This window comes from Crassostrea angulata, chromosome 9 (assembly GCF_025612915.1).
Source record: "Crassostrea angulata isolate pt1a10 chromosome 9, ASM2561291v2, whole genome shotgun sequence".
Lineage (NCBI taxonomy): Eukaryota > Metazoa > Mollusca > Bivalvia > Ostreida > Ostreidae > Magallana > Magallana angulata.
Window position 1 is genome coordinate 31,750,415 of NC_069119.1, and position 26,276 is coordinate 31,776,690.

Here is a 26,276-nt window from a genome sequence, read left to right on the forward strand (position 1 = left end):
TCACACAACCTTACTTGTACAACTCATGCAACTGTAGAAACAAAATGTTCTGTATTGAACTATGCACTTTTGCAAGAAAAGGGTTGGGGCATATCCCTTCATACACCCATTTGAGGAGAAGTTTAAAGCAAACCCAGAATATGACCAGAAATATTTGTGGACACCATTGAGATAGTATACAATTATTTAATGCTTGAGCAGTCAATAGACCAGAATATTTTTCCCGAGGTGCAGGGAACAGCTCAGTATGATCTATTGCCCGAGGCCAACAGCCTAGGGCAATAGATCATACTTAGCTGTTCCCTGCACCAAGGGAAAAAATTCTGGTCTATTGACTGTTCAAGCATTAAATGATTGTTTTATTGCCTATTTCCTTTTTTAGTTTTTAGGGTTTACAATTTGCATATTGCAGAGAGTTTTCGTGCCATTATGCAATATACTAAGATTTTTTTTCATCTTTTACATGCACCAAACTTGTTGCATGCATTACAACATCTCAATTTTAAATTGGTTTACACAAAGAAAGGGTATCTCCATCCCATTAGATTATAAATACTGTAGTCATTTACCTTATATGGGGTTTAAAACTGTTGATTACTTGATTCTCTATTTTGATAGCATTGAATTTGGTTTTACCAAGTACTAAGAACAGCGTCAATGTAAAGTAATATAGATTCCCTAAGAAAGGATGTAACATTATAACATACACGCGTTCTGAAATACGTTGCCGGTCCAATAGATCACAGTCTATTGACCGGCGGTCTAATAGATAACATTCTAATGACCGGCGGTCCAATAGATCGAAGTATATTGACCGGCTGTCTATTAGATCGCAGTTTATTGACCGGCAGTTCAAAATAGACGCAAATATATAATTTGTAATAAAACAGCAAAATCCCTTTGATAAGGTAATAATGTGTTTTGTTGAATAGCCCAGAAAACTACTGTCTTTATATGATATGAACACAATAATTGACTGGTTTCTTCAGATTGCTGGTTTATAACTTCTTTTAAGAAAACTTTTAATAATCCATAAATCAGAAATTGACAGTGGTTCATCGCATGCACACATTTGTAATCTGCCTGAGAAAAAGAAATTCTCCATTCTTCATTTGTATGAAGTCCTAATGGGTGTCCTATAGCTACAAAGTGGCATCCGCTTTTTAAGATATCATTAACAACTTGTGGATCAGGCCATGACTGACATCTGTTTTTCCATGAAGACGAAGATGTAGGCCAAACGTCACATACGAAATAATGAGCATGGTCATATTCAACGCCTAGATATACCCCGCTTTCGCAGGGTCCATGTATAGTAGAATTAGGCATTGCTTTGGAACAGGTTACTTGCCTGTGCCCAGAACTTGAAATGTAGATTTTATCGTTCATTCTGACTAATGCTGATATGACTAAAGTGTTTGTTCGCTGTGTCAGTAACTGAAGTAATGTAAATCCTGGTGGGCTCTCAGAGAGAATCAAGGTTGTAATGGCTGTGTTGTAATACTCAGACTAAGACATGTCCATGATCACTCGGTGGTTGTTTTGCCAGAGCATAAAGTCCATATCTGATTCTGCCTCTATAGCTTCCACTCATCATCGTGATTCGCTCATCGTGAGCTGCTACTCGTCTCGTTACCATCTCATTTATGTCACATGACGCTCTTCTAATTGCAATTTGTTGTGAGGTCCCCACTATATAACACATCCACACAAACACTGACTCGGACACTCTCTCCATGCCTTTACATCTGTTAAATAAATATGTATCGATGAAAATTACTCTACAAAGAAGATCAGCGGCATTTAAAACGTTAGATATATTCCAGTTGTAGACGAAATGATATTTATAATGTACTGAAAATGTTTCTTCTTCTTTTTTTGCCTCCAAAACTTTGTTATGCATTAAATTGTTTATCATTAAATCATCTTAATTTCATCAAGGTTTGCTAGCTTTAATTATAGATCTATAAACAGAAAAAAGAATTAATATAATTCATATTTTCCTTTTCTATGATTAATCTATCTAATTTCGTGTCGATGAATATATCCCTGAATGATTTTTTTTCATAGATTTGAAATCATTTTCTGCAGAAATAATTTAAACTTCATATCTCTTGAACATTAATGCAATAAAATGCTTTGAGAAAATTCATTTCAAGGGGGTTTTCAGAAGCTATATGCACGTTACCCAATGTATTTGGATTTCAATAAAATACGTTTAAAATTTGTTATTGGCTTTCTACTACTTTGACGAGCTTTCTTTTAAAAAATTAGGGTACCTTACCAGGCATTTGTGCAAGATATAAGATTATGCAATTTCCTATATAATCGTTTTTAAAATACACTTGCTGACATAAAACATTTTGGCGTATGTTTATATAATTAAATGGGTATACTAAAATATAATTTTATAAAACAATTTCGATGAAAATCAGGATTTTTTTATTGTAACTCTTTATTACGAAGAGATATAAACAATATGTCCGAGGAACGTGTCGTCTGACCTTAAAATTAATTACTTTTTGCAGTTCTGTGATACAAATTATATTTTATATCATATTATCTTAATGAAAACTTGTTTTGTAAGTTATGTAGAACTAAATCAGTAACTCGGTCTGTAACACTGTACTTTTCATATTATTTGCTAAAATAAGTATTATTTTCACCTAATAATAACTTAATGCTAAGATAAATCATATTTATGTATTTATTAAAGGTATGATGACACGTGTGTCTATCGAACACGTGTTTTTGTTTATTTATATTTATACCGGAAACCAAATTTGATTGGTTTCTATAATAAGTATTTCACCTGTTATACAGGTATTTAAATTAGAGAGGAGCGATTTCTCGTGTTAAGTGTATAAAGAAATTAGCGCCATTCGAAGGCTCTCTCTTCGTGCAGTTAGACGTGTTTTGGTTAGCTTCCTCATGGCAGATAAAAGCGACGAAGAGATGCTCGAAGAAGTTATCCTAACCCCAGGAGAAACTACAAACAATTCTTTCGCTTTGACTGACGCCGTGAAACTGCTGACATCAACAATAAATTCTCAATTTCAACAGTTAGCTGAAAAATTACAGGAAGACAGCACAAACTCTGCACAGTTGCTCAAGAAAAAGCTGAAAGATAACATCGCCGGAAAGCTCAAGTTCGAAGGTAATAGAGTGCAATACATATTCAACGAAGAGTGTATTGAAGAACTTGATAAGTTAAAAGATTTGTCTTCCAACGATAAAGATACTGTTAAACGTTTGAGAGAGAAAATTAACACAAGACAAAAGCATATAAGAATTGCAGATGGGTCACCAGCTGGGTGGAAAACGGTACAGGAGTACCAACTCAACGACGTGGCTGAAAACTCGGACGACGAGAAACGAATCCGCAGTGCAGAAAACAGGGCGCTCAAACAGACGAAACAGGGGAAGAAGTCCCGGTTCTCTCCTTATCTCAAACCTGCACCAACAGCTGCGGCTGGCTCTCCTGCTCAGCTACCTTCTTATGGTCTGCAACAGCAGAACAACGTCCTACAGACAGCAAACCCATTCCTTCAGCCCTTTCGTGCAGCTAGCAGGCGCACACCGCAACCAAGTGACGTCTGCTACAAATGTTTCCAAACGGGACACTGGAAATCAAGATGCCCCTCTCAGTTCGGCAGCACTGCGCCCTCCTCCTCAAAATGAAGTTGATGATAAGTATTTACTCAGTTTTGACATGTTTGATCAATGTAATGATAATGATATCTTAATGAAAGAACATATTCAATTTTTTGACGAAATGAATTTTAGTGGTTCAGAAACCAATCAAGGAATAAAGAAAAGCTTGTCAAAGAATTTTAATTTCTGGAAAAGAATAGGTACTTATGATCAAATCTTGCGTATTATTGAGCACGGGTATCATATCAATTTTGAACAAAATCCCCCCAAGATATTTCTAAAGAATAACAAGTCCGCTGAATCTAATTCTGATTTTGTTTCAGATAGCATTGGTGAATTGCTGGAATCAGGTTGCGTTGTACAGGTTCCGTTCAAGCCTTTTGTTGTCAGTCCTTTGAGTGTAGCTGAGAACAGGGAAAAGAAGCGTCTAATTTTAGATCTAAGTGTTTTAAACAACTATATAAAGAAAGAAAAGATTAAATTTGAAGATTACAAAACGGCTTTACAATATTTCAATAAAAATTGTTTTTTAGTTAAGTTCGATTTGAAATCCGGATATCATCACATTGATATTAGCAAAGAATGCCAAACATTTTTAGGTTTTCAATGGAAAGAAAAATATTATTGTTTTACGGTACTACCTTTTGGTCTATCGAGCGCACCATTTGTATTTACTAAGTGTCTTAGATCTATGGTTAGATACTGGAGAGCATGTAACATCAGAATTGTTCTGTATTTAGACGATGGTCTAGTTATGGCTCAGACGTTTGAGGAATGTCAAAGTATTTCAGATTTCATACAAAAATCCCTGGAACAGGCCGGTTTATTTATTAACCATAAGAAATTTGTTTTCAGTCCAGTGCAAGAAATTGAATGGCTTGGCATAATTTGGAATTCTATAGAATTTAATATTTCCATTCCAGAAAGAAGAATAAAAGATGTGGAAGAGACATTATCTAGATTTATCGATATGTTACCTCATGTTTCAGCAAGATGTCTGGCAAAGGTTGCAGGAAAGATCATGTCTTTACATTCTGTTTTAGGAAACATATGCAGATTAATGACCAGATTTTCTTACATGGAGATTGTTTTAAGGAAATCTTGGGATTCAAGACTTAATCTCAAATTTCAGGAAAAGACAATTAGAGAATTGCGATTTTGGTTACAAAACGTACGTATTTATAACATTAAAAAGCTTGCAGATACTGGTCCAGAATGTATTATTGTTTATTCAGATGCTAGTAACGTTGCAGCGGCGGCCTGCACAGTTGGGGTAGACGAATCGAAATTTCACCTGATGTGGAACGAACAAGAAGCGCAAAAGAGTTCAACCTGGCGGGAAATGAGAGCAATTGAACAGGCTTTGTTTTCATTTAAAAATAATTTAAGCTGCAAGTCTGTCAAATGGTTTACAGATAATCAAAATTGTGTCAAAATATTCGAATCAGGTAGCATGAAATTATAACTTCAAAAATTGGCATTAAGCATTTTTGAATTCTGTAAACGACATAACATCTCAGTCAATATTCAATGGATTCCAAGGGAAGATAATGAAAAGGCTGATTATCTTAGTAAATTGATAGACTATGATGATTGGGGTGTGTCTGTAGATTTTTTTCAGTTTATTGATTCTAAATGGGGTCCACATACCGTCGACAGATTTGCAAATGCAAATAATAAAAAGTTACAAAGATTTAATTCTGTTTTTTGGAATCCTGGCACAGAGGCTGTGAATTGTTTCACACAAGATTGGAGAAATGAAAATAATTGGCTTGTGCCACCAGTTTCTTTAGTTATTAAAACTATTAAATATGTAATTAATTGCAATGCTAAAGGGACTTTGATTGTCCCAAAATGGGTTTCAGCGCCTTATTGGCCCTATGTGTTCAAAGATAACTTGAAAACGTTTGTTTACGTATCAGATGTACTCGAGTTTGAAGACAGTACAAAGATTTTTATTCAAGGAATGAATAAAAATTCCATATTTGGTTCTGAAAGATTTTATTCATCAGTATTAGCTATTCGGCTGGACGCTACAAAAATGTGACTGATTTGATTGTTTTATATTTCAGAGGTGTGTACTGCAGTGAAAGGTCCTGGTACACTAGATATATTATTGATAAGGTCCTGGTACGGAGGTACTGCAGACGATCGAATTTTTTAAAAACTGCTATTTAATGTTACGGTCCTGGTACTATGGTACTGCAGACGACAATAGTGTTTATATACTTTATACATGTGTATGTTAGATTCCTTGTGACGGCGTATGTATTGAATGGACCTGATACGATGGTACTCCAGACGATATTAAAATAAAATTATTGGTTAAAATTGATAAAGGTCCTGGTACGAAAGTATTGCAGATGATTTGGTAAAATTAAATATATTAATTAACGATTTGTTTTATTTTACAGAAAGTAAGAATCATCTGATAAGATGTTCCTGGTATATATAATGATTTTGCATACTTAGACTTGATGTTTTTAGATATACATATTCATGTATATGTATTCATTTTGTACGATTTGCAGATATATTTTCGGTGGGGAGGTGGAGTAATCTATTTTCCAGAATACAAGACCCAAAGCTCCAAGAGTTGGCCGAACTCCTACCATCGTATTGTCTTAAAGCAAGGGCCGAAAATACAACCAAAAAATACAGGTACACATTTAACAGATTTTCTAAGTGGTGCAAGACTTTTGAACCTCATGTCAAAAATCTACCAACAACAGATGTGAATGTATCTCTGTATCTGATTTACATTGCGAAAACTTTTAAATCTGCTCCCAAAATAGAAGAGGCTGTTCATGCTATAGCTTGGGCACATAAACTGGCAGGTTTTTCAAACCCATGTGACTCAACTTTGGTGAAGTTCACAAAGGAAGGTTGTTTACATGATACCAGTCAACCCGTTACAAAAAAGGACCCTATAACACCAGAAATTCTGTCTTCGATCGTGTCTTTATTGGGAGGAAAGCAAGCATCGCTTTTCGATTTACGTACTTGTTCCATTTTTTTGTTGGGTTATGCAGGGTTTCTGCGTTTTTCTGAAATTGTCAATATTCAAAGATCTCATGTAACTTTTCATGAATCACATCTAAAATTATTTGTTCCCAAAAGCAAAACTGATGTTCAAAACAAGGGTAGTTGTGTATATATTTCACGCACAAGTTCTCAAAACTGTCCTGTGAACCTACTAGAGAGGTATTTGAATTTGTCTGGTATAGAAGAAAATTCAGATGAATATATTTTCAGACAACTGTCTTATAGCAAGAAATTCAATATTTATAGACTCAAGAAATGTAAGGCACCACTGTCATATACCAGAGTTAGAGAAATTGTTTTGTCTACATTAAATACTTTGGGTTTAGACTCAAAAAAGTTTGGTGTGCATAGTCTGCGGTCGGGTGGGGCCACGGCTGCCGCAACTTCAGGAGTGAGTGATAGACTCTTTAAAAAGCACGGGCGGTGGAAAAGTGATAATGCTAAAGACGGCTACGTTCACGAAAATTTAAAAAGTAAACTTTCTGTTTCCAAAAATCTTGGTATATAACTCTTTCTTTATTTGTCGAAACTGCACTCTTGAGAGCGCTTCTGTACCTACACACTGTGTTTATTTATTTTATAAATTATTTATGTTCGGTTGAGTGTAACGAATTAGAACATAAATGTATTTATTAAAGGTATGATGACACGTGTGTCTATCGAACACGTGTTTTTGTTTATTTATATTTATACCGGAAACCAAATTTGATTGGTTTCTATAATAAGTATTTCACCTGTTATACAGGTATTTAAATTAGAGAGGAGCGATTTCTCGTGTTAAGTGTATAAAGAAATTAGCGCCATTCGAAGGCTCTCTCTTCGTGCAGTTAGACGTGGCCCCCACCCACCCACCCTACTTGTTTTCGTGTATCATTTTATTGTAATTAACAATTTTTCTCATTATTGTAGAGAACTGAGGAGAACTGAAGATATTTGTCTATAACTTTATTCGAATAAACTGCACTCTTGAGAGCGCTTCTGTACCTACACACTGTGTTTATTTATTTTATAAATTATTTATGTTCGGTTGAGTGTAACGAATTAGAACATAATAATATTTATAGAAGATCTGATGTTTATTGTTTTTATCATTTAGCTTCCTTCAATGAACTCACTATCTATGCTGAGAGGATTCCGTTGTAAAGTGAGATACATATAATAGCGAAGATACTACATCTTTAAATATGAAATTTAGAGGATTTTTCCTGATAAAATCCTTTAGTTTCTAATGAAAAGAAGTGAGATAAATATATTGGATCATGAAGGGAAAACTACACCTGTTTTCGGTTTCAGAGATTTGGATTGTATATTTTTTATTCCTGAGAGAAGGATTAATGTTAAACGTGACTCGATCTATTCCCCCTCTCCTGATTACACGGAAGACAAACTACATGAATGAATCATTTAGACAAGGAAGAAGACTTTGATCAATTGTTAAAATAGCAAACCCTTATGAATGGTTTTTTTGCGTTAGGGTGGAATTTTATTATATATACATGTACAAGTATTTAAAACAATTATTAAGGTATTGCACAACAGATAACCCCAAAAGTTTTTTTTTAATAATTTAATTTTTCTAACAATTCAACATTTTTAGTTTTGAAAAAAGACCACCTATAAATAGTTAAGATTGAAAAGAAATATAGCCTTACTTCGCCTTCATCTCGCTATTACCTCTTTACAGTGGAGTGTAAAATTATAGAAATCTGTAATTTAATAGAATTTGCTTTGCAAATAAGTTTCTTTTAAAGGTATATTTGGCGTATTTTTAGTGAATAACAATAATAAGATCTGATTACTTGTTTCGTGACTTTATCTATAGATAGGAAATACACATAAATTATGCTGTAAATGGATTTTCGTTTAGAAGAATTTTTTAATAAAGAATAAATAAACACTCCCAGTACATGCATCTCTCAGGAAGAGGGGTATTTTTTTCGTTTACCGTGTCGATGGTTTTATCTTTATTACACATAATTGACGATTTATATTGTTCTTCATTAATGAGTATCGGAATAATAATGCTTCGAGTATCATCTGATATCAGAATTAGCTAATTAATTAATTAATTAAGACATAAAAAACGTGATTCTAATTTGTAAAGAAACTGTCCCTCCATCGTGTTTTCAATGCTGGGTTTTCCCGCACTCATTCGCAGTGGCGTTTTAAATAACGGATAAAATTAATATTCATCAGACGTGTAGAAAAGTTATGAAACAAATAACTAAAGACAAAAAATATTTTATATGCATAGAGTCTGTGAAACATCTAATTATAAAAGGTATGATGTATATTTTTACTCAAAATACGCCACATAAATGTATACATTTAAAGAAATTTCAAATGTTTGTACATTGTATATGCTACTATTTACACAGAAGATAATCTTGGCATAAGGTAGCAAGGGACAGTTTCGAATAAAGTACCCGGTCAATATTTTTGTAAAATTGAGAGTTGCTGTACTTGAAGGCTTATGAGTGTTGCTAAAATTCATGAAATGATTTTTAATGATTATCATTAGTTAGAGGGGTGTCTCTTGTTGAAATTGATATGCAATATGTAGGCCCCTTATGTTAGGTACATGAGAATCAGAAGTAAAATGCGAAACCTGCGGCTATGACTGTTGTGCTGACTTTACACAGTGAAATTGCAAGTTACAGACGGGAGGTAAAATAACACGAAAAGTAGGTGGATGGGACATTGAAAACTATACACCGGTAAGTTTGTGACATGTGATAGTGCAACATGCACGCGGTACGGAAGGTCAACCCTCTGCAGGGAATTAGCTGGGGGAGGTCTAAAAAGCTGAAAAATCATGAAAAATTAGCAAAATATGAAAGGGCCAAAATCTCATAAAAACCAGTATGTAGAGAATTTTACAGGTTTTGATTAGTAATTTTCTTCAGAAATTGGTGATTGGCCTTATAAATAGTGAATTAAAGGTATTTGTGCTGAATGGGAACTGAGGAAATTCTAGTTACAGAGTTCCGAAGACATGCATCCCTTGGCTACAATGAATTGTATCAAAAAAACTGTCCCCTGCCACCTTCAAGACTATATGGTATTTTCATATTTCTCCTTTAAGTGTAATTTTGAGTGGATTTTGTACCATAAGTAATACATTTTGTGAAAATGGATGATTTTCTTGGCTATAGATGTCATGACATGATTTATTAGCTAAAATATTCAAGAGGAGTAACTCTCTCTTAAATGTGTAGAATGACCACCACTAGAGTAAATTGGCTTAGAGAGTGGGCATTTCCTATCCTGATGACAATTAATAGGCTTAAATTAATTACCGAGATAAGAATAAATACTTTAAAACAGTTTTTATCAATTAAATCATTAAATTTATGAATTTGCAGCCATTTTGCTGTCTGATTTTATGAAATAACATTAATCCACCTGACTTATATCACCCAATTTTTTTAAAACAGCATATTTTTATTTCAAATGAACTTTACATGCAGACAAATGCAGTTATCAAAGTATACAATATGTCAAAAAACTCAAGTTTTTTCTCCTTCCTATCAAAAAATGGTATTTTAGATGTATATACAGAATTGAAAAAGCCACCCCTTCTTTTCAATGGACTCCATTACCATTACATGTAGGATATGTAAATGTACATTTGACCTTGAAATAACATCTGCTATGATAATTACTCTTGAAATGAACAAAAAACAACACATTTTTACCCTTTTATTGTGTATATGCATCAAAAATGTAGAAAAACATGTAAAATTTGAACATTTTTCATGGAATTCTCATCCATCCCCAGGTACCCGGGTGTGTTTGAATTTCATTTTAATTAAATGCACACATCACACTTGTAGGTTTTACTAATTTAGCAAAATTAAAAGGAGACTAGAAACCAGACTATATAAGATATCCACTAAATATGATTATAGGCTTAGTTTTTCATGAAGACAAGAAATCACATGTAGGGCGACATGACTTTTTGTGAATGAAAATGCTACAAATCATCCATTTACCAAAAAAGATCGATTTTAAATATCAGTGATGGTGGTTTTCAATTATGTGAAAGAAATGACTCAAGGAAACTGCCACAAGTTTCATAATATTAGGTTAAAGTGTTCAAACTAATGCTTCATGTGAAAATCAAAAGATAGGGGGAGGGTATACATGTAAAGGGATTTCTAAGTGATGTGATGCTTTTATCATGATAATATCAAGCAGATGTATGTAGTATTGAATAAGGTTTCTTATTTAAGGAGGTTGAACAACAGTTGACCTCTAAAAGATTAGGTAAAGATGCTTTATTTATGGAGAGCCCTGTGAATCTGTGTTAAATAGAGGAAAGAGGAAATGGTGGGTTCACTTAAATGGCCATATTTTTCTTAAACCTCAATGGGATTGGCAAAATGTGGTGTACTTTTTTTCAGAATAGCATAAGCTTTTTAATTTTAAGACAAGATGACTTTTCAGAGAATGTTAGTGTATGTTAAAGGTAGCAAGGGACAGTTTCGAATAAAGTACCCGTCAATATTTTTGTAAAATTGAGAGTTGCTGTACTTGAAGGCTTATGAGTGTTGATAAAATTCATGAACTGATTTTTAATGATTATCATTAGTTAGAGGGGTGTCTCTTGTTGAAATTGATATGCAAAATGTAGGCCCCTTATGTTAGGTACATGAGAATCAGAAGTAAAATGCGATCAAATTGCCCTATTTCCCTTATTTTAACCCCCCTTTCCTAAACAGGATTAATGCTTCTGATGAATCCCTCCTTCTCCATGTGGTAACTTTTTTTGATTTCGTTACTCTAAAAGGAAATATAATTAACAAATGATATCTAATAAATTATGTATGTTTGCACTTATTTAAAGAGATGTATACCTGTACTAAAATATATGAGGTACCTGTACAAGCTCTATATAGATCACCAGTGAACCGTCCATGTCAAGTTAAGCGTAGCTTCCAAACTTTTCTGATTGTCCAGGAGTATCTGCTCGGCCATCCCCACCAACAGTTAAAGACCTGCCACTCTCTTCCAACTTTCTAAAGTAATTCATTTCAAAGTTGTTCCAAACAGAACACACTGATTGGTGAAGATAGTGCTTCTGGTGTTGAAAGAAAGTATTTGATGTTATTGTCTGGACACAAATTTGTTCCATAAATCAAAGCGCCTTTAATGGTAATAATCCTTGAATTAAAAAAAAATAAAAAAGGATTAATTAATATGTTTGATATCTCCTTACAAAAATTTAATATTCACCGATTAAAAAAATCACCTGTAAATAAAATAGCTGCCGATAAAACCAGATTTCCTGATGGAATCGACCCTGTCATTGGTTGGTCATCGGTAAGCTATTCCATGTCCTATAATGTCCACATTTGCCACATTCTTGTTCAACTTGAACCATAGAACCCAATATTTTTGTAATGGAAAATAGGGTTACAGATGAACAAGATGGGCAGTTCCGGAATAACTCTAGAAAAGTTAATTCAAAGACAATGAATTTCCTTTCATTCCTACACTTGGACTGAAATAGTTTATTTATTAATCTGTTATTTTATAAATATTAAAAAATAATATTAGAATATATATTTCATTTTAAGTTCATATAATTAATATACCCATCATCTATGGAAAGGTTATCTGACTGTGAGTCGTCCGAAAAGTTTGGCTCGTAATATGCGTCTTTGCTTGGCTCATCCATATGATGGAGATCAGCTTGGTCAATATCAATATTTTAATATACATTTACTTTATTCTTCAATTTCGGGTATTTTGGCCGCCTCGAGAAATCAAACTCTTCCAAATCCCTGTTGCATTGAGTACCAATATTGGATGTCTTTGGTCTCTGTGAGATGTCAACTTGAACAGCTGATGGAAAATACTATATATATATATATATATATATATATATATATATATATATATATATATATATATATATATATATATATATGAAACAGCCCAATAATGTCAGGTTTTTTGTTTTGTTTTGAACAATTAAAAATGTATTGCTTGGAATTTTAAATTAACAACTTTGTTCTAACCACATAAAGGTAGTTCACCAAATAAAATACATTTTTAACATTAAAGCCAATTTTATTTGAAGTTTTTCTATAAATATACTTACTAAGATTATTCCATTTAGGTTTCCACATTTTCATTACAAAACACAGACATCATATGAAATAACACTAATCTTTTTTAAATAATGATTTGTTGGAAGAATTCTGTGAAGAATTCTATATTGTAACCATTGAATTGAAGTTTCAGTAGATGTCTTAAAACAAACTTTAAAAAATCTTTAACACAATTATTTATATATGTATCCAAGTGAAGTGGTAGTTCAGTGTTCCATTTTTGATTTGCCTTGGGAACAATATCTTTACTATTAATGAGTTGATACAAAACTTTGGAACGTTTTTCATTCAACAATATATATATTCAGAATAAAAAGGAATAATGGTGTACAATGTTTTATCACATCAGATCTATAAACTGACATAGTTATAAGGGTTGTTTTTAATTTTTCTTCGCAGATTATAAAGCGTGGTTGCCTCAAAACAGGTTATAACGGATAATTTGGACAAAAATTAAAAACCTTCCTTAAAATAAATATATAATGATAATATTCCAACACTATAACTTTAACAAGTGAAAAGCTGTCAATGTGACAGCAAACCGGGTTTTCTTTTATGTAAACTGTATCCATAATCCATGTCAACCCTTATTCAGTGAAATGGAGTACCCTACATGTATATGCAACATTTTGCCAAAAAATGACTAAGTTCAAAAGCTAGTATTTTTTTCTTCAATTATCGGAAATCAAAATCCTAGCAATATGCACACCTCTGATATATGTACAATTGATCTGCAAAAGAACAACTTCCTATCTTGAGAATTGTAGGGGGAGTTATCCGTACAATGAGGGTACCCTATATGCAATATTTTGCCAAAAAATGACTAAGTTCAAAAGCTGGTATTTTTTTCATAAATTAACGGAAATCAAAATCCTAGCAATATGCACACCTCTGATATATGTACAATTGATCTGCAAAAGAACAACTTCCTATCTTGAAAACTGTAGGAGGAGTTATCCGCACAATGAGGGTACCCTTTTGGCAGCCGCCCGCCCGCAATTTTCACCATTTTAATAACCGGATTTTTCCGTTGGAAAACCCGGTTAAAAAGTAAACATTGATATCAGAGTGTTTTAAAATACAATGTTTATTTGTATTTCTATATATACAATTAGTAACTATTATTTAGCTTATTGTATTTAATATAGGCACTGTATACCAGGAAATTAACTCGCGGAGTTAATTTTTGCTATAATCGCTGAAAAAAAATAAAGAATTAAAGATGGACTAAATCATTTATCTTATGAAAACACACAACACAAAATGTTTCCGTTTTAATGGCATACATGTACCAGTAATGCTGAGTCCGCTTAATATAATAGTCATTTTGTCAGGAAAAAATAATGGTATTAAGCGGTCTATCATTATAACCAACCATGGCAATTGCTAAAATTAAGTATTACCAGCAGTATAAAAAGCATAATTCACCAAAAGACTTCCAAATAGCTGACATGCTTTCATATTGGGGTTTTTCCTCTACTTCCGATTTTGACTAAATCTAACAAGGCATACATGAGACAAATCGTTTTGTTTTTTTTCAAAAAAGTTCTTTAAATAGAATAATCAAACTACCCACAGGAATTGTGAAAATCCGTGAACATTATTAAGCACATTCTTCCTATTGCATAAACTAAATTTAAAAATGAACTGCAGTAACCAAACATGGCACTTAACAGGTACCCAAGCCACATGCGGTGATGCGTGACTAATTCTGTCGGCCAGGGTAATCTTTCCATTATAGAAGTGGGGTGCACTTAAAGAAACTGTTACATTAACCGAACAATAATTATGAAAAAGTATTACACAAGCCGATGTTTTTATCGAAAAACTTTACATTAGATAAATTGTTTTTCAATAGAAAATAAGTAGTATAAGGTCCCTAGATAGGGGGCTCAACTGAGTGCACTTGACAGGCGGCTACATAGGGGGGTCAGAGGTCAATATTGAGGTCAAAAAGACTAGCTCGGCATTATGACGTCATAGAAGGCCGTGTTGACAGTTTGATCATTTTCTCGGAACAAGAACAGAAAGTGAAAATAGGAGGTGGGTGACATTTTTTTTTAGTCTTTAGGATTATACCAGTCTGTAATATGTAATGGTTGATAGTCTCTTTACAGCTTTCCTGTGTCTGACTGTGGACTGATAGGCCATACCAGTCTGTAGTATGTACTGTACAGGTTCCCCGTGTCTGACTGTACTGTTGATTGAGAGATCAAAGAGGGAATATATGCGGTGTTGTATTCATTTTATCTCACTATTCTTATGTAGATATACACTGTACTATTAGGGTACCTGAGTCAGTCAGGAGACCCATTGCTATCAAGTCTTTTGTTTGTCGTTGTGAGTCATTCATAGACATTATAAAATCTCTTATCGCTTTACATGTTTTCCTGTGTCTGACTGTACTGTTGATTGAGAGATCGAAGAGGGAATATAGGCGGAATAGTATTCATTTTATCTCACTATTCTTATGTAGCTATACACTGTACTATTAGGGTACCTGAGTCTGTCAGGAGACCCATTACTATCAAGTCTTTGTTTGTCGTTGTGTGTCATTCATACCAGTCTGTAAAATGTAATAGTTGATAGTCTCTTTACAGGTTCCCTGTGTCTGACTGTGGACTGATAGGCCATACCAGTCTGTAGTATGTACTGTACAGGTTCCCTGTGTCTGACTGTACTGTTGATTGAGAGATCAAAGAGGGAATCCTATATGCGGTATAGTATTCATTTTATCTCACTATTCTTATGTAGATATACTCTGTACTATTAGGGCACCTGAGTCTGTCAGGAGGCCCATTGCTATCAAGTCTTTTGTTTGTCGTTGTGTGTCATTCATAGACACTATACATCTCTTTAAATGGGTATGAGGGCAGTAGTCATTGTGTGAGTTCTGGGGTAACAACTGTTGCCCGAGAGCATAGGGCGAGGTCAACATCAATTTCTTACCAAGGAACTGACAATATGACTATTGCCCACCTTCCTATTTGATGATTGACTTATTAAAATTTGACATTTTCATAATTTTATTGGAACAAGAACACAAATAGGAAATGAACAAATTGAACAATTTTTTTTTTGGAGAAAAAAGTCTTTAAAGAAACATATTTACACATCCGCAGTCCTATTTCTGAATTTCACAATTTTTCTGGGCTTCGTCGGTGAAAAAGATGGAGAAATAATCTTTTTCGTTGAATTTGGCGGCCATGAACCATTTCTCTGTGGCTTCTTCTTTCGGTCCTCCGTTAAGGTAGATATTGGGGCCGAGGAGATCTCTCAGTTCATCGAAGTTGAGGGCTTTTTTAAGCTGGATTTCCCCGCTGATATTGTTTGTTTTTCCGTTTTTGACAAAGCAGAATTTCTTGCAGTGTTCTGTGAATAGTTCTTTTAAGCTTCTGAATCTGGCATCCGTGGCTTCGTTGGGTTCAATGTAGATACTCCAGGATTCTCTTGTTTTATCGGATTCCATCCAGGCTGCACAAGGATTTTTTTCGCTGAAATCCTTTAACACTTCCCCCAGGATTTCTCCGAAGATGTTGGTATTTTCTTTTCCGTCTTCTTTGAGATTTTTGAGTTCGTTTTCCATCAGACTCATTTTTTCTTTGGCTTCTTTTAGATCGTCTTCCAGTGCCCGTTTTTCTAAGTTTTGTTGTTCATTTTCTTTTTCTATCAGTTGATTTTCCAGTTCCTCCTTTCTGTCTTCGATTGTTTCCAATTCTGTTTCCATTTGCTCCATTTTGTCTTTGACTTCTTGTAGTTCCTCCTGTAATAGCCATTTCTCGCAGCTCAGTTTCTTATAATCTTCGCCTGAAACATAGAGGTTTTCATGTTCCGGCATTGTTGCTTCTTGGTATGCTTTTCTCGCTCGCTCTGCTTCGTCGTTTATTTCGTTCATCTGGACTGTGATTTCGTCTTTTTCTTTCTTCAGGGCCGCTATTTCTTTTTCGGCTTTTTGTAGTTCCTCTTTGGCCTCCTGTAGCTCGCAGCTCACTCTCCTGTAATCTTCGCCTGAAACGTAGAGTTTTTCATATTCCGGCATTTGTGAATCCAGTATTTCTTTTTCCAGCAGGGCTACTTGTCTAGCCAATTCGTTTGTTATGGTTATGGCTTGGTTCTCTTTTTCTTTCATGCCTGCTATTACTGTTTCGGCTTTTTGTAGTTCCTCTTGGGCCTCCTCTAGTTGTTTCTCCGCCAAAATAACGTCTAATTTCAGTCTGTTGAACTCGTTTTCTGGGTAATAGTAATCCTTGAGCAGGTCTTGTATTTTTAGATAGAGGGATTTTATGCCCGTTCCGGGTCCAAAGGTTCCTGTAACTAAGTGAGGGTTCTTAGCTAGTCTTCTTTTTTCCTGGAGGACGACCATTTTGTAGAATTCTTTGTCTTCTTCCTTTTCTCTTTTTAGCATGTCTAATACCGTTTCTTGATTCTCTGGAGGGGGGTAAAAGAGAAATCCTAAAGCAGGTTTCTTTTCCTCCTCCTCCTCCTCCTCCTCCTCCTTCATTTCTGCTGTCTCTGAAAATCCGAACTTCTTTGAGGGTTCGATCTCTGTCATTTCGTCCTCTGGTTCTTCTTTGATTTTCACCAGGAGTTGATTTTCCGTGGCCATCTTTCGACAAGGTATAATCTGTTGTAGAGTTTCTGAAATATGCTCATTCACTCTGTGTGATGATCTGAAGAAAAGTGCTCTATTATATAGCCTCTGGGGGGCATTGCGCAATACCCGCACCTGCTAGAAGGGTCCCCTTTTAAAGCACGTGACTCATGATGAGTCATTGTAAACACCTGCGACATACCCGCAGCTGTGAAAACGGCCTTTTAAAGCACGTGACTCATGATGAGTCATTGTAAACACCTGCGACATACCCGCAGCTGTGAAAACGGCCTTTTAAAGCACGTGACTCATGATGAGTCATTGTAAAACACCTGTTATGGGGGGGGGGGGTAATATATAACTGTACTCTATTTGATCATATTCTTTCATTTGATCGCTCGCTTTCAAGGCAAGATGAATTTAGAAGAACGTATTTGGACGAATAAATCAAGGTTGTTACAATATAAAAGAAAGCGATTGATTGAACGAAATTTAAAACTTTTAAAGAAAAAACCTGTCAATAAAACGGTTAAGAAAAAAGTCGTTTCTGACTTTTACAATGTTAGATTAGACAGGGGGCGACAATCTCGCAAATTTAAAGTGAAACAAAATGTATATACGGTCAGTTTTCGTCCTTTTCCAAAGAAATCAGAGAGCGGTTTCGTGAAACGTTTATTAAGTGACATGTTGAAACAAGTGAAAAAACGCATGCAGTGTAATCCTAACGATTATTTACGATTGAACTTACGTCACCCCTCTTTAGATTCTGAGATTTGGTACGAATTTACTCAATGTAAGAATCTGAACGAAGCTACCATTTTAGATAAAGTTCAGGCAGTGCAACAATCGAAAAAAGAATTTACTATCACGGACGGATCTGCGGAATTTGAATTGTTTCATGTCAAATATCCTCAGGGGAGCGGGGGTCAATCTGTAAAACACTTACATTCCAACAAAGAAAAGTTTAAGAAAGGAAAAAGATCTGTATTGAAAATTGAAAATCTAGGTGATCATCTCTGTCTCCCTCGAGCTATTGTCGTAGCTCGATTACACAGTCAGCGCCCCACGGATCCCTTGGAATTACCCGGTTGGAAGAAACAGTGGGATCGTATCAAAAGGAAGGACATTCTTTCCCCGCAGCAGAAAAAACAAGCTTTAGAGTTGATGAAACAGGCTCAATGTGATCCTCATTTACCCTGTGGCCCCGAGGAATGGAACAAGTTACAAGAGGTATTGGCTCCTAAATTTCGATTGAAAATATTTCAATTTAAAACGGGGTCTACCCGTCTGAAATTAGAACCGATTTACAAAGGAAAGGGAAATGGAATCTGTTTGAATGTTTTGTTCGATGACCAACATTACGACACTATTTTATCTATGCCTGGAGTGACCGAAAACAAATATTATTGCGATTATTGTGATGTAGGTTATAATCACATCGAAGATCATAGAGTCAAATGTCCTCACCTTTGTTCTTTTTGTTTAGGGGACACGCCTTGCCCCCCAGATGGTAGTAGCATTTATTGTTCTGATTGTAAAGGTTATTTTAAAAGCAAGATTTGTCACGACAGACATTTACAACCCTGCAGTGGAAAGAAAACGGTTTGTAATTTAATGGATCGATGTTCTCACTGTCAAAAATGGATGAGTAAGAAATTACTGCCTATTCACAAATGTGGGGATCGAAAATGGTGTAAGATTTGTAGAAAAGTAGTCGAGAAAGATCACCAATGTTTTGTGCAATTGAAACCTACTCTTAAAGAGAGAAAAAAACTTCAATTGTACATTTATTTTGATTTTGAATGTACTCAAGAAAATGGCATTCATGTTACTAATTTATGTGTGGCTCATCGTGTTTGTCAGCATTGTGATCATTTGACGGTAGATCAGACCTGTTCTCATTGTGAACATTTAGGCCCCCGACGCCATTTGTTCCGCGGTCCCGAAACATTAAAACAATTTATGGAATGGCTTTTTCAAGCCCAACCTCATACCACTCAAAAAAGTCAATCTCAGCTTTTGCATCAAGAGGCTATTGTCATAGCTCACAATTTCAAAGGCTACGACGGGCAATTTATTTTGAATTATTTGGTACATACCGCTTGCATTACTCCCACAGTGATCATGAACGGAACTAAGATTTTATCCATGCAAGCCCTTGGTTTGAAATTTATAGATTCTTATAATTATTTACCTTTTGCTTTATCAAAAATGCCTTCGTCTTTTGGATTTCAAGAAATGAAAAAAGGATATTTTCCCCATTTTTTTAATACCGAACAAAATCAGAATTATGTGGGTCCCTATCCCCCCGCGACTTACTACAATCCTGACGACATGACCAGTTCGGGGCGAAAAGCCTTTTATGAATGGTATCAGCAACAGAAAGGAAAAATATTTGATTTTCAAAAGGAATTCATAGATTACTGTATATCTGATGTAGATATTTTACAACGTTGTTGTGCTCAATTCAGAAAGACTATACAGAATTTGGTACAAGTCAATCCATTTCAAGAAGCCATTACTTTTGCCAGTACCGCTAATTTAGCCTACCGGAGAGGATTCATGCCCCAAGACAGTGTTGCCATCATTCCTAATTTGGGATACGACCCAGCTCGACAATTTTCAATGAAAGCTTGTCGTTGGCTAGCTTGGATGAGTCGCGACGGTCCAGTTATTCGGCATGCTAAAAATGGTGGAGAAATAAACTTAGGCCCTTATACCGTAGACGGATACGACCCAGAATCCAATACCGTGTACGAATTCTATGGCTGTTATTGGCACGGATGCCCTAAATGTCATCCTGAATTAGAAAATGAAAATCATCCTCATCGAATAGATTGTACCTACGGTACTTTGTACGAAGAGACCTTAATTAGAGAACATCATTTGAGAGAACAGGGATACCAGGTAGTTTCTATTTGGGAACACGATTTTGATATGGAAATGAAAAAGAATTCCGATCTGCGAGGGTTTGTGGACTATTTAAATTTTCAAGATCCTTTGAATCCTCGGGAAGCTTTGTATGGGGGGCGCACTAATGCCACTCGATTGTTTTGTACCGAGGGAGACATGAGATATGTAGATGTTTGTTCTTTATACCCTTTTGTTTTAAAATATAAACCTTTTCCCATGGGTCATCCAGAAATCATCGCGGAGAACTTTGAGGAGATTTCTAATTATTTTGGTTTGATTCAATGTCAGGTCTTACCCCCGCGGGGTCTCTATCACCCCGTTTTACCCTATCGCAATGGAGGAAAATTACTGTTTCCTTTATGTCGCACTTGTGCCCAAGAACTTTGTCAAGATCCTCATTATCGCTGTCAGCATTCAGAGGCTGAACGCTGTATAACGGGAACCTGGGTGACTGTCGAACTTCAAAAAGCTATAGAATGTGGATACGAGTTAAAGAAAATTTACGAAGTGTGGCATTTTCCTCAAAAGAGTCAAGATTTATTTCGTAGTTACATCGATACCTTTTTGAAAATCAAACAGGAAGCCTCTGGATATCCCCCCGATTGTGAGACCGAGGAACAACAGAGTGCTTACATCCACGATATTTTTGAGAGAGAGAGATTGATGCTGAATCCTTTAGAAATTGAGAAAAATCCCGTGAAACGAACTATTGCCAAGTTATTTTTGAATTGTTTGTGGGGAAAATTTGCTCAGCGACTTCAATTACCTAAAATTGAATATTTGAGCGAAGAAGAACAATTGACGAAAATGTTACAGGACAGTACCCTGGAAGTCAAAGGAATTGAATTATTAAACAACGTGAATAAACCCGAATGCGACCTGATCTTGATTAATTACTTGGAAAAACAGGATTTCATCGAAGACTGCCCCTTTGGAAACGTTGTATTAGCTGCGTTTACTACCGCTCATGCTCGTTTACATTTATACGACACCTTAGAAAAATTAGGAGATCGTGCTCTTTATTTTGATACCGACAGTATTATTTATCAACACGTGGAAGGGGAATATAATCCTACTATTGTCAATAGTTTAGGAGGATGGACCGACGAACTAGAGGGGAGCCACATTACCAAATTCATGTCGGGAGGGCCTAAGAATTATGCGTTTGAAACCGATACTGGAAAGTCCGTGCAAAAAGTCAAAGGCATCACTTTAAATCATCGAGCCTCTCAAATCGTGACGATGAAAGCTTTGGAGAAAATGATTTTTAAAGAATTGGATGAAGTCACCGTGACTTATCCTCATAAAATTCAGAGAACCAAGAGACATGAATTATTGACTAAACGTTTTACTAAGAAATATCAAATTGTATATGATAAACGGCAGATCATTAATGATTTTAAAACACTTCCTTTTGGTTATTAACTTTGTTGTTGCTTCAATAACATCATATAAAAACATTTTTTTTTTTGGTTTTACTTTATAAGGACCAGAGTCCTATTGTTGTGTGTGAAATAAAAAAAAACTATCAATTATGAAATGCAAACAAAATTTATTGAACAAGAACTCTTTTTTTTAATAATACAAGTGAAAGACTATATTGGGTAATGATCATTCAAACATATTTACAATTCAACAGTTCAAAAGTAGTCAAATTATAAAGTTTCAGTCTACGGGGTAGTTCACATCTTCTTAATTTTCTCCATGACTTGACACACTTGGAGTAATTTCAATAGCTCAGCGTTGTCCTCTTCGATCATTTTCAATTTTAGGTAGGACTCCCACAGTAATTCTCGTTTCGCTAGCTTCAGTTTTTTCCTACTCTGTTCTTCTTCTTCTTTTTCCTCATCTCTTTTTCTTTTGTTCTCTCTCAGTCTTTTAATTGCTTTACTGTAAGTTTCGCAGGTCAGCCATAGCCCAGTTAATTGCTCTTTTGTTTTCTCGTACTCTTGGCAAATGGTGTAAACTCCACTTACTTTATCTGCTCTTGCTCCCTGGATTTCCTTTTTTTCTTCCTTGTTCATTTTCTTTTTCATTTCCTGTATTTCATACGCTTCGTGGGCGTCATAATCCCAGTCCGGATCCATGTTAGAAGTAGTATATTGAGAAAATTCTGCCAATTCTTGTGCGGCCTCTTCCATTTGTGTTTTTATTCTCCCTTCCTCCATTTTCTCACTCACCACGAAATATTCCCCGTAAGCCCCTTCTTCTTCTTCTTCTTCTTCTTCTTCTTCTTCTTCTTCTTCTTCTTCTTCTTCTTTCTCTCCTTCTTCTTCCTCAGAATTATTTTCTTCCTCAGCATAAATGTCAGATGCTATTTCTTCTTCTTCTATTGCCTCTCTTCTCTTTTCTTCTCCCTCCCCCTCCTCTTCTCTTTTCTCTCTCTCTTCATCTTCTTCTTCCATCGGCTCAAACAAGGGGGGATATTCCATCGTTCCCTGCCACCCGTAAGGTTGATCCGGAACATCATTGTTTTTCTGTTGGATCTTTGATATTACGCTCCCGTCGGCTAAGGGTAATTCGGATATAGCATCTTTCTTTTCCATCTTGTTATGATTTAGTTTACTGTAGCTTTTACCCATGAAAAGTGACGGTGAAATGTCCAGATACCTCCTTTTTATATATATAATCCATAGCGCAATCGTAAAGCGATAGTAAGACTCATTGTGGGGTTTTTCCCCTTGACTGGAGTACGTGACAAGTTTCACACAGCTGTTTCTGCCAGCTGTGTATGCCAGCTGTTCAAGCACGCGCTGCTTCAACTCTTTGACCTTTCATTATGACGTCATCCTCTCGCACCAATACTGATCGAAACTCTTACAACATTGACCTTTGCCAGTTTTAGGTTTTCTATAATTTTCTTTGAACCATTGTCTCACATAACGATCTGTTTGTTTTTTTGTCCAGTGTTTAGGAAATAATTGTTTTAATACTTTAGGCCCTCTTCTATGTCGATGATGTAAAAAATATACACAATATTGTCCGCACACATTACTATCCAATTCTTGATAATGATTTTCATTATATTTCATAGTCTTTGCATTTTTATGAATAAACTCGTTGATTTCAGAGTACAAGGGGGGAAATCCATAAGAATCGAAATATTCGGCTGTATCTCCGTCTAAATATAAACAGACCCAATGAGTTCCTGGTTTATCGTGAGGATCTGTGTTAATCACCATGGCTTTTTCTTTAAAATTTAAATGATCAGGAATTAAATCTCGAGGATATACACCACTAAAAGAAGTTCCTAAATCTCTCGATAAGACTTTTTTCAATTGATAGGTATCCATTTTTTTTTTTTAAATTAAAAGTCGATGCTGACTTCTCTTTGTTTGTTGATTTCTAGCAAGTTATCAAATTCAGCATACACTAAACAATTCAGAGTTTCTGTCGTATTTACTGCAAATTGAATTTCGATTCTCAAATTTCCAGTTTCAATCAGATGAAATTTGTCTAGCTGTGCTTCCTGATCTTTGGTGAAATCTATACACCATAGGGTGTAACCGTCTTTATACTCGTCGAAAGTGATGTCGGGAGCCCAATCCGCACCGAATTTTCCCAGTCCTTGATATAGACTCAAGTAAGATCTGAGATACAAGTCGTTAGTAAAATCCGGTTCAAAGGGTCGGGTACTGATAGTTTCTCCGTTGATGCTGACTTCTAACTTTTTGACTTTAGCATTTTTAAAATGGAATGGATTTTTATCAGCAGTTCCATTGAAAGCATCATTACCTACTAATCCCAAAACTATTCGTTTTGGCATTTGACCTTGATACAGATGATCGCTGATTTTAGATTGAGTTCCAGTAGGAATGGTGAAAGTCTTGACATCTACTCGTCTAAGAGGATATTTGGCTGTCTGTAGGTTCAATCTCTCGTTGATGGCATTTAACACAGTAAGAGTAGGTCTGACTTTTCTGACCCACAGTAACACGCTCAAAAGTTTTATTTTTCCTGTGCTATTTGCAGCGGTCATCATGTAGAAATCAGATTTCGTTCGATTAAATCTCAAACGAATATCTACTCCATTAGGAATGAATCTGTCCTGTTGAAACAGATCCAGATAGAGTCGATCTATTAAAGTAATTTTTTCACCGTTTGACACGGCACTATGGCGATTTCTCAAACCCGTATTTTTGCCACCGTCAGGTAAATTCATAACCAGATCCGATTCCCTGACTGTCACTGATTTTACACCATTTGCCTCAGCGACATCAAACTTAGACTTGACTTGTGTCGGATCCCCGTTTTTACAATCATCCATGTGTCCTGCCGTGTCTTTTTCCCATAGACTACAGGCTTTCATTTGAGCTCCCAAAGTTTCGGGTCTATAGGAAAGTAATTTTTCTAAATAAGCTTTGTAAGGGTAGGTGTCTGTTCCTGGGCTAATGATTTTACCATTCAGAGTGACATCGATTTCTGTGAACAAGGAATGTAAGATGTTATTCACCGGAGTAGAATCCGTGTTGGCTCCCGTTAAATTACCGCCATCGGCTTTCGTGAATTTACAAATCACTTGTATATAAGTTTGTGAGAGATCTATGTATTCGTCTCCCTGTCCTTGAATATCGAATTCGATGGGGGCTGTATCGGATTCAAGGGTACTGGAAATGGGATAATATTCCATCCATTTCGATTCTGCTATAGCTATATTAGTGGGGGGTACTTGAAATAATTCCAAGTTTTCCATCCCACACATACAAGATTCTCTGTGCATCATTTTTTTTTTCAAAAGGTGTGTGACTTTTGAATTATTAAGTGAAACTGCCTGGGGTGAGGGGACTGACTCCCTTTTTATAGGGGACTGGTCAGTCAAAGATGTCTACGATTCTTGCTTTTTTACCTTTTCCTATTTTTACTTTTCTTCTTCTTTTTCTTTTTTGAGGACCTCCTTTAGCTAAAAGGACTCTGGTTTCTTCTGCAGGTAGATATTTCTGTTCCATAGTTTTTCCCGTTTTCTGTAAACCTTCCAACCCTCGATCAAGAACGGCTTTTTTTAAAGATTTATTTCCTCCAAGGGCATCTAAACCGGCTTGGGCAGCACTCTGTATGGCTTGTCTGGTTCCTTCTTTGACTAAGTCTTGAGCCCCTTTTTTTAACCCTGTTTTTACCCCTTCTTTAACTCCTGATCTAATGAGACCCCTTGTACCTTGTTTCAGTAACTGCGGTAATTGTTTAATTCCTCCTTTCATTCCTCCTTTAATCAGGTCTTTCACGGCTTTACTTCCTTTAATTCCTCCTTTAAGCAGGTCTGTCACCACTCCTCTACCTCTTTGTTTTTTTCTTTTTTTTCTCCTTCCTTTTCCTGTCTGACCTCCCAAGAATTTGTCGACATTGGTGTCAATAAGGTTGGCTACTTTATTTTTGACCAAAGGCAATACCTTTTTTCTAAGTAAATCACCAACGAATGGGGCTCTTATACCTGGGACATTTCTCATTAATTGTCTATCTACTAAAGGAATGGCAAACCTTTTCAGTTTATTTTTAGTTCGTGTTCTCACACCTTCCATAAAGGGTACTTTATTTTTAAATCTGTCAATGATAGCATTTTTTGTGACTTCATAACCTCCTTTAAGGACATCACCAATGATTCCTTTTCCTGTTTGTTTTTTTCTAACTAGACCTCCTAAGACTTCTCCGATAACTGGTCCTAAAGCACCGGTCACTAAGGGTCCTCCTATTTTGAGGAGACTACCAACAAGACCAAATCCTTTTTGACGTATTAATCCCCGATGATAATCCCCAAATCCCCTTTGACGTAATAATCCTTGGTGATAAGCCATCATGAAACTGAGAAAAACTTTGAATGAGTTCTGCTTTTATATCATTTTTTTTTTACATCAAGGTCTGTTTCTATATCTTCTCTTCCTTCTAGCTCTTATTCTACCTCTCCCCCCTTGAACCAGTCCAGAGGCTAGGGGTCCTATTACTGCAGGGGCAAGAGCACTTAT

The 26,276-nt window shown here is 35.6% G+C and overlaps 3 protein-coding genes and 1 pseudogene across 3 annotated transcripts; 1 reads left to right on the forward strand and 3 right to left on the reverse strand.

The window, feature by feature from the left end:
- LOC128162280 (uncharacterized) lies at positions 1-2,109 on the reverse strand (annotated as a pseudogene).
- A 13,438-nt stretch (positions 2,110-15,547) lies between these two features.
- LOC128163958 (trichohyalin-like) lies at positions 15,548-18,527 on the reverse strand. Its single transcript, XM_052827656.1, has one exon. It carries the CDS (start codon positions 17,422-17,424, stop codon positions 15,943-15,945), a length of 1,482 nt encoding a protein of 493 aa, XP_052683616.1. The 5' UTR covers positions 17,425-18,527; the 3' UTR covers positions 15,548-15,942.
- Positions 18,094-21,747, forward strand: LOC128162281 (uncharacterized). Its single transcript, XM_052825441.1, has 3 exons — positions 18,094-18,639; positions 18,896-19,011; positions 19,881-21,747. The coding sequence occupies exons 1-3, from the start codon at positions 18,094-18,096 to the stop codon at positions 21,745-21,747; spliced, it is 2,529 nt and encodes an 842-aa protein (XP_052681401.1).
- A 1,882-nt stretch (positions 21,748-23,629) lies between these two features.
- LOC128162282 (uncharacterized protein F54H12.2-like) lies at positions 23,630-25,045 on the reverse strand. Its single transcript, XM_052825442.1, has one exon. It carries the CDS (start codon positions 25,043-25,045, stop codon positions 23,630-23,632), a length of 1,416 nt encoding a protein of 471 aa, XP_052681402.1.
- Between the last annotated feature and the right edge of the window lie 1,231 nt (positions 25,046-26,276).

Coding starts and splice junctions, on each gene's coding strand:
- LOC128163958 (XM_052827656.1), bottom strand. CDS start 17,424: ATGGCCACGGAAAATCAACTCCTGGTGAAAATCAAAGAAGAACCAGAG.
- LOC128162281 (XM_052825441.1), top strand. CDS start 18,094: ATGTTGAAACAAGTGAAAAAACGCATGCAGTGTAATCCTAACGATTAT. Junction 18,640..18,895: donor AATGGAACAAGTTACAAGAG/GTATTGGCTCCT, acceptor CTTTTTGTTTAG/GGGACACGCCTTGCCCCCCA. Junction 19,012..19,880: donor CCTGCAGTGGAAAGAAAACG/GTTTGTAATTTA, acceptor TGCTCAATTCAG/AAAGACTATACAGAATTTGG.
- LOC128162282 (XM_052825442.1), bottom strand. CDS start 25,045: ATGATGCACAGAGAATCTTGTATGTGTGGGATGGAAAACTTGGAATTA.